This window comes from Podarcis melisellensis (assembly GCF_964234715.1).
Source record: "Podarcis melisellensis genome assembly, chromosome: Z".
Lineage (NCBI taxonomy): Eukaryota > Metazoa > Chordata > Lepidosauria > Squamata > Lacertidae > Podarcis > Podarcis melisellensis.
In genome coordinates this window covers 25511051-25523943 of record NC_138547.1, presented here as the reverse complement: position 1 = coordinate 25523943, position 12893 = coordinate 25511051, and the positions used below count along the sequence as shown (strand labels likewise).

At 43.8% G+C, this 12893-nt stretch overlaps 1 protein-coding gene across 3 annotated transcripts in view; it reads right to left on the bottom strand.

Moving 5' to 3' along the window:
- Positions 1–12893, bottom strand: part of COL4A6 (collagen type IV alpha 6 chain) — a 184616-nt gene that overhangs the window by 171374 nt on the left and 349 nt on the right. For 2 of the 3 annotated variants that reach the window (XM_081897302.1, XM_081897304.1), the window contains exons 1-3: positions 11391–11516; positions 11146–11242; positions 10977–11028 (exon numbers count right to left, since the gene is read on the bottom strand). In XM_081897302.1, coding sequence (XP_081753428.1) covers positions 10977–11028; positions 11146–11156 — 63 coding nt within the window. In that variant the 5' untranslated portion in view covers positions 11157–11242; positions 11391–11516. Of the gene's footprint in view, positions 1–10976; positions 11029–11145; positions 11243–11390; positions 11517–12893 lie in introns of those variants that run through there. The other variant, XM_081897303.1, reaches the window with a different exon arrangement.

The following is a 12893-nucleotide window of genomic DNA, read 5'->3' as shown; positions in this document are numbered from 1 at the left end:
GGGAGGGATCAGTAGAGCAGAGAAAGAGAGATATGAAACACTCTGGGGTAGCTCCATGGAAACCAATGAATGAGGCTATTTCTATGAAGCATGTGGTTTGCAGCCAGGCAGTGGTGATTTCATGCTTTGGGGAGGAGGTGCCTTCCATTAATGGCCACTCTCCTCCACACCACACTTGCCAATGCAGTGGATGCTTGGGTTGCGAATGTGATCCGTGTGGGAAGCATGTTCGCAACCCGCAGCGTCCGCAACCTGCAGCATTGCGTCTGTTCAGGTTGCAATTCAGTGCTTCTGCACATGTGCAAAGCGCAATTTAGCACTTCTGTGCATGCACAAGCGCCAAAACCCGGAAGTAACCCATTCCAGTACTTCTGGGTTTGGCGTGGTGCACAACTCGAAATCGCACAACCCAAAGCGTCTGTAACCCAAGGTATGACTGTATGGGGAAGGGCCACAAGATCTGATTTGCATGCAGAATGCCCCAGGCTCAATCCCTGGCATCTCCAGAGAGGGCTGGGAAAATAAGGCTGTTTCTGAAACCCTGGAGAGCCACTGCCACTCACTGTACACAATACTGAGTTAGCTGGATCAACAGTCTGACTTCCTGACAAGGGGGCTTCCTGTGTAGGAATAACTTATGGGGAAAGACCATAGCTCAGTGGTAGGGCACACGTTTTGCAGTGCAGAAGCTCCCAGGTTCAATCCCAGGCCTCTCCGAGTAAGGCTAATGTTGCAGAGCCCCTTTTGGAAAACCCTACAGAACCACTACCAGCCATAGCAGCAAAAGAAAAACATCTTGCACTGTGGCACCTTATCCATCCTGTTCCTGTATTTTTATGTTGGGAACTGCCCTGTGATCTTCGGATGATGAGTGGCATACAAATAAAAGAAAATGGTGAATAATATTAGACAGGGCTTGGAGTGAGTAGGATATATAATATGCCTCAGCTGGAATGTACTTCTACATTAAAAATAATCATCTCCCTTCTATCTCAATCAACATTTACAAGTCAGTAAAGCATTCCAGTTTCATTCTATGTGAAAATGCTTTAATTGGATCACTGATCCACAGGGAATAGGGTACTCCATAAACCATTACCTGTGAAAGCTCTTGACATCATAAAATGTAGGTGACACTGCCCATTTTATAACACACAGACTTTTCCAACTCTCTAAAAATGCTTTCATATTATGGTTTAAAACATTTGGTCTTCTGAAATATTTATTTATTCATTCATTAATTATATCCCGTTCATTCTCCCAAAATACTTTGAATGAAGCCTCCAAAGTAGATGCCTCAGAGTTTATCTAGAGGGACTTTACAATATCCACAATATTCACCTCTCAGATGAAACAGCCTGGCCCAAGATAGGCATACCTAATTAAGCCAAATAAAATCTGTGGGTTCAGGCATGCTTAATCTGCATGGAATGGCTGAACAACAATCAACACTCCCTCCTTTCTTTAGTCTAGCAGGGCAAGGAGAAAATGCAGCTGACTTGATAATTGAGTGCCTATTTGCTCTAAAGCACTGTGAAAACCAGAGTCAGCTCTTGACTTCACCACAGGTTAACTCACAGTCCTGATGAAAATCTACCCTTGCATCCCATCGGGACTTCTGCCCCACACTTTTTGCTGCCTACAAGTGTGGCACTTTCACTCAACACTTGCACCTGCATAGTACAGTAGTATTTTCCTCTCTTGCACCTGTCGGATGGTCAGCAGGAGAGTGAGCATGTGTGAGCAGCACATCCAGGCTCAGAGGAGGAAGAAGAGGTGATGTGGTGGAGAAGCTGCCGCCATGGTCATGGCTCACCCAGCCCCTGCCTGTAGCCTATAGAGAGTTGCATGGCAGGGGTGGGAAGTATTTTCTACTTCACCTCAGGCAGCAAAATGTCTTGGGCTGGCAACGCTTGGACTCCAACACCACCCAAAGCAGAAACAGGTGTTTCATCTGTTTCAAACCATGTGTTTAATTTCACACATCGTTTGGCCCTACACTTCAAAGCATAATTCATTTGGTAGGTATTTTTATTTTGCTTCTGATTCAGGGAATACTGGCTTTATGTTTCCTTAGTTTTATGAAGTCATAAGGATAGGAACTTTGGTATATATAGCTCCACCAGTTTGTTAAAGTAGCAAGTAAAGGGCTGAGAAAGAATAATTACAGTATATACTTTGACAACCATGCAATACCTAGTCCATCAACTGGATCTTTTATTTTGAAATTTGCCTTTGAGTGATGTGGTAGTGGTGCACATACAGAAGCATACTTCGGGTTGTTTTGTTTTTTAATTGCAATTATAATTGAGAATTAAATGCTTAATTGCTCAATGATTAACCAAAAGGGGGAAAAAAACTAGAGAACCTAGGAATAAATGTTTTAGTTTCTACGACTTCTTAAATTCGTGAACGTTTCTTTAATTGTTGGTTCTGATCCTGGAAATAGAATTTTGCAGTTCTAGCGCCACTTCTGTAGGTGCCACACCTGTTCTTTCAAAGGCAGTCTATTGATCTCATATGGTACAGAACATTATCTAAAATTCCTGTCTGAAGCTTCATAGCATGCTGTCAGCCTCTTATGCCATTTGACAAAAGAAGTGATCACGTGGCACACCAGTTCCCAGAACTTCCATTTTTGAGGTCAGGAGGGAGATGACAAAGTTCATTTTACAATGGAAGCCAAACAACTACAAAAGGATCTAGAAGCATGACAATGACAAAACCCAAAGAGTGCTTGCATTCCTAGAGCAGCCTTCCCCAACCTGGTGCCCCCCAGAAGTTATTGGACTACAACTCCCATCAGCAACAAACAACATGGCAAATGCTAAAGGACGAGGGGAGCTGTAGTCCAACAACATTTGGAGGAAACCCAGTTTGGTAAGGCGACCATGAAGGAAGCCAGGCTGCCCTAAAACATGCAGGTTAATGGTGGAAGAAACCCAGCTCAGACATCACCGCTTAATTTTCAAAACATTAAGCAAATAAATAAATAGCAACTCCTGATACATCTGTATAGAACTCCAATACTGGCAGTTTTATTGTCACATACTCAATTCATATTATCTTAATTTTTATCTTTTAAAAATAGTTATTTGGGTTTTATCATACATCACTGATAAGTTTTTTTAATGCTGCTGCTATTTGGATTACTCTCTACAACCAGGTGGAAATTATCCAAAGTGTGGCATCGGTCAATGACAGAGCAGCTGAGAAGGTCTCAGGTTCAATCGCTGGAAGTATCTTAAGGGCTGGGAATGTACCCTGTCTGAAACCCTGGAGAACCACCTCCAGTTAGTGTAGACAGTACCAAATTGATCGGACCAATGGTCTGTGTACAAAGCTTCTTCCTATGTACAGACAACCCCATGTGATTCCTTCTAAAATAATATTTATATCTCATGTTTCCATGAATCATGTAGGTAACACTAATATAGCTCAGGGTCACAGAACCTGAATTATCACCTATTCCCATCCCAATTAAAGTCATACCAACACCACATAACCACAGCCTAAAACAGAGAGATATCTTATATTCCCTCCAGATGTTCCTGGACCACAACTTCATTTGTGTTGGCTGGGGTTGATGGGTGTTGGGAGTCCAGCAACATCTGGAGGGCCACTAGTTCTCATCCAAAATATTCCATGGGAAAAGGATCACATTTCATTAAAAGGCCTGTGAGAATTAATTGCACGCAAGGCAGAGAGCTTAAAAGCTCCTTTTGCACAGGGTTTTTTTCCCTAGTGCAGGAAGAGTTTTCAAGCTTTCTGTCTTGCTTACTGGGCTCTGGGATGCTCTCATGCACTATTGACACTTCTCTGCCTTGCTTAGGGTGGGGTAAGAACAGCATGGTGTGCCAGCTCCATAAGGTAAGGACAGTCACACAGAGGTGGAACATAACCCTGCACAAGACCTAATTGTACTGCACCTCTTTTTCTCTAGCCAAGAAAACCCTCACACACATGCTCCCCTCCCCTGCAAAAAAACCACAACAAACTATTGTTAAGTTTTGTTGAAGTTTTGTTGAATGTCTCTTTCCCTGTAACCAACTTGCATACAGCTCAGTGCCTATTTGCTTTTAACTAAGGTCAATGAACTCCTTAATCCTGCTCCTTCCTCCATCTTATAATGATCTCCTGCCAAATCCTTAAAATTTGGTACTGTTCAATTTGTCTAAGCAAATAATAATTATAAAATACAAGGGTTTTAAATCAGGAAGCTGCAACTAACAGTTCAGAAGTTATCAGCATTTGCCTAATCTAATGGCAGGGTTCCAATATACACAAATGCCTTTGAGCAACCTATTTTAGTACCACTGACACCTACTGTAGATGGCTTGAACTTGATGGCTTGAATAGATGAGTCCAAGAACCATTTAAATATCTATCTACTCTATTTATTGCAGGCATTCAGAGTCAAAAGTGGGTGGGCCAATGAATGCAAAGAGGTTAGTTTTTCTACTTGCAAGCAAGAGGCATTCTCAGAGTTCAGGAACACATTCTAGCCAGGAAGAAACATTCAATGTGAAGCAAAGCCAGCGATGGCAGCCTAGGAAAGTTCTATAGGCTAGACAGAAAGGTCTGGAGGAGAGCGGTTTTGGTCTATAAAGGCTCCAAGCAGGGTCTCTGCCTAGACCCAGATCCAGATGTGTTTAGCTTCAGTGAGATTGCTGCATAAACTGCTTCCAGACTACGCATACCCTGGAGTGCACACAGCTCAAAGGTGGATCACAGGTATGCTCACAACATACTCATGCAACAGGCATGCATAGCACTCATGCAGTCTTCCTTTGCGGAACTGGCATTTGTGAATGAAGCTTATCACACATGATGCAGCTCTGGTATAGTTCGAGCATGAAAATAACAAATCATTCCATACTTGCTCTATACCCAGAGCCACAAATGGATGCTTTGGTCTCAGTTTAACTTACGCCACACCAACAAATCAGGCATTGGTACAGGCCCTACCATTAGACATAGCGAAACAGATTGCTCATGCTGCAGATGCTGAGAGGTGGCAATGAGGTATGGGAAGGAAGGGTTGTGTATGCCACATGCCATGCCTTGTTGTCACTAGAGCTAGCCAGCTGCTCTGAGATTCAGTAGAGGACACTGCCCTATCATAGCAAGATTCAACTGCTGCTCCACTTAGCTTTGTACAAATAATGGGTGTGGTGGTTGGAAACCATATTATCCTCCAGCTCAGGTAGAGAAATGTTTTAGGCCAGTCCATTGTAACTCTGTACTGCTAACAGAGACTAGCAGCAAGTCTCCCGGGTTTCAGACAGGAGTCTAACCCAGCCCTGCCTGAAGATGCTGGACATTCTGCATACAAAGCAGATAATTCTTGAGCTATGGCCTTTCTCTAATTCCAGCAACTGAGCCCGAGGCATTTTGTATGCAACTATGTTCTGCCATTGAGATACAACCTCTTTTCCCATCCATGCAAGGATTTGTCTTTTTGTAGCCATTTTTAACAGTATCTACTTCTTTTCAAAAAAAATAAGCATTTTCAAGGGTGTGCATGTGGTACAGAAAAGCTAGGCTCCCTCTTTCACTCAGCTATGCCCCACGATTCTGCAAAGTTCTTTCTTTTAACAACATATTCATATTTTCTCCTTTAGGTATTAAACTGACCCAACCAAAAGCTGCTTTAGACCTGGTCTGGTCCATTATAGCAAACCACAAGGACTAGGGGAAGAAGGTACCGCTATGAGGCCCGAGGAAATAAAAAACACACAATAAGGACAAGCTTCATACTTTGTACACATACTGTCCCATGATTAACGCTCACCATCTCCAGTTAAAACAGGAGTGGGGAATTTTTCTTAGCCCAAGGGCCACATTCGCTTTCCGTGGGCCAAAAGCAGGTGGAGCACCAAATGTAAATTTTACCTTTGTCCAATAGGAGAGTTTCCACATACACACTTGCACACTCCATCCATGCAAGCAAAAAAGACTTATCAGAGTTTAAGGAAACATTCCAAGCTAGCAAAGATAATACAGCGGTACCTCGGGTTACAAACACTTTGGATTACATCTCCGCTAACCCAGTAGTACCACCTCGGGTTAAGAACTTTACCTCAGGATGAGAACAGAAATCGTGCGCCGGCTAAAGTGGTACCTCAGGTTAAGAATGGATCTCCAGAACGAATTAAGTTTGTAACCAGAGGTACTACTAATAATGCTTGAGGCGCAGAGCAGTGTGGCCTATAGCAAATTCAAAGAAAGGCATGGAGGGTCACATTTGGCCTCTGGGCCTGAGCTTTCTCAGCCTGAATGAAAATGACTGCACCCAACAGTAATCTTGGAGATCCAGTGCCAATCCAAGGGAACAATAGTGGGCTAGATAATGCCTACTTCATATTTGTTGGACTACAGTGGTGCCCCGCAAGACGAACGCCTCGCAAGACGAAAAACCCGCTAGACGAAAGGGTTTTCCGTTTTGGAGGCGCTTCGTAAAACGAATTCCCCTATGGGGTTGCTTCACAAGACGAAAAAAATCTTGCATCCCCCCCGCGGGTTTTTTTCACTTTTTTCGCCCTTTTCTTAAGCTGCTAAGCCGCTTATCAGCTGTTCCGCTGATAAGCCGCTTAACAGCTGATCGCTGGAAGCCGCTTGACAGCTGTAGCGCTAATCCGCTAAGCTGTCAATGGGCTTGCTTCGCAAGACGAAAAAACCGCTAGACAAAGAGCCTCACGGAACGGATTAATTTCGTCTTGCGAGGCACCACTGTACAACTCCCATCATCCCTGACCACCGGCAATGCTGGTAGGGGCTGATGGGAGTCTAAAAAAGATGTGGAGGCACAATGCTGGCCACTCCTCTGATACATGGATCAATGACTCAGTAGCACATCTATTCATCTATCTATCACTTTCAACAGATTTTTCATCACATAGTGATGAAAAATATAACAGGAAAGTACAACAGGAGCTTTGCCATCTTTCCCTATTACATTTGAATCACCATGAAGCTACAAGTGTGCTGAATTAGGGCTAGTGTCACAGCTAAGAATTGCCAAATGAGGAAAAACCAAAACAGAGCAGCCCCACAAGATGACTCACGTGCCTTTAACACAGGTTCAAACTGCTCTTCAGAAATTACTGACTTGAATACAGAATGCCAGTTAGTTTGGCTATGCTTGAAAACAAAAATAATATAGTAGGAGAAATAAGCCACAGTACTTTATTTGTTCCAGTCAAAATGAACTCACTCAGGAACAAGCTGCATTGCAATCAGTGGCTATTAGCCATGATTGCTATGCTCTGCCTCCACAGAGCATCAGTAATACTTCTGAATACCAGTTGCTGGAAACTGGTCTCATGTACTTGGCTCCAGCTTGTGGGTTTCTCACAGGCATCTGTCTGGTTGGCCACTGTGAGAATAGGATGCTAGACTAGATGGGCCATTGGCCTGACCCCGCAGGGCTCTTTTTACTGAGATTTACTTCCTGGAAAGAACAGTTAAGGCTTTCAGTGTATGGGCAGGGATAGAAATATGCCAATGCTCACAGTCTAGCACCATTACCCTAAAGCCCTGTAACCTGCAAGTGAGTTGCAACTGGTTAAACCCAAAACAGCTGGCAAGACTGACAGGTGGATCAGTTTTTCTGCAAATTAAGGAGCCGACCCAATTATCCCAGGTACAATACTGATCCAAGTTAAGTAATTTGACACATTTTGGTCATTTAGAAACTACCCTTTGGGGAAATCACTGGTCTGGCCCAACTTATTTTGCAGCAAACAGGGGATGGAAACACAAGAGCTACTGAACAATGTTAATTGAAGAGTGTCATCTGCATAACTTAACAGTGTGAACCTTGATACACAACTAGAGAGTTTGGCTACTTGGCTTTTTCACCCCAGTCCTACGAAACACCCAACATTTATAGTGCAATCCTAAGCATGCATATAATCGTAAATTCAATGGGGCTCACTACCAGATAAGTAGAGTTAGGATTACAGAAGGGGTTCCCCAACATATTTCTCTACAGACTACTTGATTTTTGCTGAGTGTCATGGTGGAACACATAAGGATTCTTCTTCCTGTTGCATAAATATGAATGTACTCTGTCAGATGCTGGATGATTTTTAACTGTCTTTTTATTGCCCCTGTTGTGTTTTAATATAAAACACAACGAGGGAATAAAAAGGACAACTAAATATCAATATAGTTGAACGAACAGATGTGCCTTCTTCCATCTTCAACCACGAATCCATAGCAATACCATGGGCCACCTGGATGAGTATGTTAAACACTGTTTTGTGAACCCCTGGTTTACACCCTTAGCTGTAAGGGTAGGTCATTAAAGCTTGGAATCACAGTTACTTTTTTCCAGTTGAAAGTATGTTGTGTTTTTTCTTACTTTAACAAAATTTATACACCTGTTAGTCCAACAAAATATTTCTACATAGTTTAAAACTTGTATGTAACTAAACAACAATAGCTCTGAAGAATTAAAAAAAAACCTACTTTGTTCTAGATAAATCATGTACAGGCACCATATCACAAGCATCCTCTTAAGAGTTATGCTTTCCTGGCCATGAGATATGGGAAGACCCCACTTTTAAAGTAAGGGTAGCCAGATGCAAAAGAAGCTAGGCACCTTTGATAGATGTTCTACACCAGTGTTTCTGAAACATGGGTCTCCAGCTGCTTTTGGACTACAACTCCCATAATCCCTAGCTAGCAGGACTAGTGGTCAGGGATGAAGGGAACTGAAGTCCAAAAACAGCAGGAGACCCAAGTCAGGGAAACACTGTTCTACACCTACTAAATTCTCTCTGGAGCCCTGTCTTCTTTTGTATCTGCCCCCCCCCCCAGTGAGAATGGTGTGATTTTAATCAGTACTTGTACTAAAAGGCACATATATTGTTTTCAATCTGCTGCCTAATTACCTGGAAACCTTTTATCATCTTAGGTTCTACAGTGCTATAAACTTTCTTTCTCTTGCTCTTTAATGAAAGCTGAGTATCTGGAGATTATGACTCATGGGAGGACTCCCCTCCCCTCGCAAACACCCATGTCACCTTTTTTTAACTCAACCAAGAAAGTGTTAATGAATCTAACAAAATTAAGCACTGCAGCACTAACAAAAGCATTTGTAAAACAAGGGCTTTTGCTATATGGGAACTTTTGTGAAGGGGCATTTAGACAAATAAGAAGCACTTTATATTCATATTCAAAAACAATATTCAACCAACAGCAGGTAGTGGTACAAAAACCTATGTTTCAGATGAGCACAGTCTGGAATTACTGCCCTTACAAAGCAAACTAATTTGACATATACAACAAAAAGACCTGTGGCATCACAAAGCATATTTCCCCAGTCCAGTGTAGATATTGTATGTTCTGCATATGTTGCATAACACAAAGAGGGCTTAATTTGAGCCACAGTATAGCACCAGAAATGTCCCCAGGCCCCACAATGAACCAAGTCATATAAACATTGACAAACTATACATTCTAACCGCATTGCAAGTCGTTGGATTGAATGACCTTTGGAATTCCTTCCAACGCTAGGAGTCTATGATTCTATGACTCTAAGCGTATGAAAGGGAATCTAAAGAAGACATTTAGCTCTCATGCTTCTCAGAGGCTTTAAGAAGTCCTGTCCCTGAACTCTAGAACTTGTGCTCAGCATAAAGCTGCCAACAGGCCTGCTCCTATGGACCTAAGCCTACACAGAACACCTCACATCTAAGGCACATGACTTGCCCCAATGAGTCATGGGAACTGTTGTTTCCCCCTCATATGACCACAGTTCCCTGCACCCTTAAAAAACACAGATTCTAGGATTCTTTGGGGCAGGCCATGTGCTTTAAATGTATTGTGTGTACACAGCCTCTCTTTGACAGGAGCCCTAAATCCAGTTTTCATCACATGGCCCCCTATAGCCCCCTGCTTATAGCTGTACAGTGCACCACCCGTAAAGGGACAGTTTATAAGGGCTAACTTTAGAAAGCAAGGAGCCATAGTTCAGCAGGAAAGTCAGCCCAGCCCCTTGGCAAAAGAGTGCTTCTGAGCTTGCACAGAGTGCAGTCTAGAATAGAGAGAAAAGGAGGCTTAAGCATCCTCATCCCATTCTCTTTAGAAGCAGTAACTGCTTCCAAACCTAAATGGGTGGTAAATGCGGTCTACCTTGCCCATGACTTTGGCTCATGTTCTTACAAGCCCCACCATAGATGCATAAACCCAAACTTTCGAAGAGTTCTGAAGACCACCCCAGAGGAAAGAAGAAAATGTGATGAAGGGCTCAAAAACTAATTGGTTTTATTTATCATCCCAGCACGTGGCTTCCTAACTTTGCAATTTTATATATAGCACATGTGTTCAAGGACAGAGAAGTTTTACTTTAAGTACCACAAGTAAAAAATAGACACCAGCAAGGGGTTGCAGTTCTCTACAATGCTTACTTGGGAATCAAGTCTTACTTAAATCAGCAGGGCTTGCTTTTGAGTAAATATACAAAAGATGCATAGGACATTTGCTGCATGTAGTGTCCCTGTGTTTTGGCATCCACAGACCCTCATGTTCCAGGCCCAAACTCCACAATCCACATACAAAGCACCCCCCCCCCCCCGTTATTACAGAAAATGCAGCAGGGGGTTTAAATGAAGTGCAACCATCATGCTGCCATCCCATACAAGAATAAGTCTCACTACCATTTCTACTAGTTCATTTACAGCATCATGGACACTGATGTTATCATCCAGCACCCTACTCTGGAGTAGACACTGAGTATGCATTATTTCCCCGAATTAGGCCATACAGCCAACAAACATTTTACTTGGAACTAAATTGCATCAAGTTTAACAGAGCTTACTCTGTGGTAATTGTGCACCCAGTTCACATTAAGTATCAACTGGACACATTTTTACCTGAGAGGAGGCCCCAATGTTGTGTGTATTCTGACTCAGGAAAATAAATGCACAGGATTAGAATGTGTTTTGAGATTGTCTGGGAACACTTACCCCATTCGCAGAATCTGGAGTCAGGCAGAAAGCAACAAGGAACGCAACCAGCCTGCACGGGGTAAAGGACCAAAAATTAATTAAAGTTGTAACAGAGACTCCACCAAGTTACATTTGATTAAAGTCAAGGTAGCATCACCCCACCGGCCGCCCTTCCCCAGAAACTCACCCAGCGCGCATGGTGCAGCGTGGCCGGCAAAGAAACTGCTTCGCTCCCGCTGGAGAACTCAGTTCCTCGGGTTGCTCACGGCGCCCGGCCCCCCGGTCTGTGGGAAAGAAGGCAGCCAGGTTAAGACAGCATGACAACAAAGTTTGGGATTTTGGGGGGGAGTGGGCAGGAAGGGCCGACCGTGCTGCTACCGATCAGTTAGGCTACGGGAAGATCTTGGTCCCGCCTCCGGGGAAAAACATTACCCGCGTAAGGTGCACGAATCCTGATCAAAGACCGCGCAAGCGAGAATTCCCCAGCAAAACGGCCGCGGCAGCGCGGCGTCGGGCGAGGAATGGAGACGGCTAGGGGGCGGGCCCACGACTGTCAATCAGCCAAGTAGGCAGCCGCAGATCCGCATCAAACTCTCTCCCTCTCCTCCCCCATCCTTTCTTTCCCCCAAAGTCAGAAAAAAAGGATAAATGAATAAACTTGGATTCGCTGATCTTCCGTTTCTGTGCTATGTTCATCATTCCGAAATTGTGCTGGGCACCTGCTTTTGGTCTGAGATAACCAGAGCACTCGGGTGATCCCAGACCAAATGTAGGTAACCAACAATGCGCCCGCGCGCGCAGCGGAGACCATACCCTCACATTTGCTTATTTTATTTTATTTTCTAAAGAAAACAATTAACTCCTATTCACGTTCACATGGACGCAAGGCTCACTTAATTCCGTGTGGCTTAGGTTGCAATCCAAACACCACTGACCTGCGAGTAAGCCCCACTTAATTCAATAGAACTTACTTCTGAGTAGACATGGTTAGGATTGCGCGGCAATTTACTACTCTCAGGGAAGCACACTAATAGTTCCATTGAAATTAGCACCCCGTGCTTCGAGTGCAATTGCATAGGATCGCACAATTACATGCACGCATCTCAGCTAGGGAACGAAACCGAATCAAACATGTGTGACACAGAAGTCCAACTCTGAACTCTTATCAAACCCACTGGAGGTTCTGAGGTATCTCATACCTGTGATTCTCCTGAGAATTTTTTTCACTGAAGTTGTTCTGCACGTTTGCATGGGTTTGGAACCTGATTGTATCTTGGGGAGTTAAATGCAATCAAAAATTTATCTCCCTATTTTTTCTTTCTCAATTCAGTTTCAAAGACTTACAGCGCAACCCTGCGCAAGTTTACCGCGCAAATAGTAAGCCTCAGTTAGTTCAATGGGACTAGGCTGTAATCCTAAACGGTCCATACAGAACTACTCACTTTCCGCTTTCCATAGGCAGCCAAGGGATGCCGAAAGCAGCAGACCGATCACAAGGGTGCATCAGAAAGCTTACTTGATCCCCAGTAAGGATGCAGCCATGGGCCCGCCCCTAAGCATGTTGACTGAGGCCCTAACCAAGTCTACCTGGGAGTAAGCCTCATTGAATTCAATAGGATCAGTATGGTTAGGATTGAGCGTAAGTCTCTCAAGAGATGCTTACTCTCAGTTAAGTGTCCACAGGACACTTGTGGTGGTTAAGTCTGAGAACTTCCCAAAAGGGTCTGATCTGAATCCCGCCCCCTACCCAATTTTCTTACCTATTCCCCCCTTTTCTTTTCCAGAGCACCTTCCCACCTGCCGCCGCCTCGGGAGGAGGGGGGGGGGTTGCGCACAAAGATACCCTTTCAGATTTGGGGTTTAAACACACCTTGCCGCTTCTGCCAATCAAGTATCAATCAAAAACACACACAAACAACTCTGCGGGTTGTATCT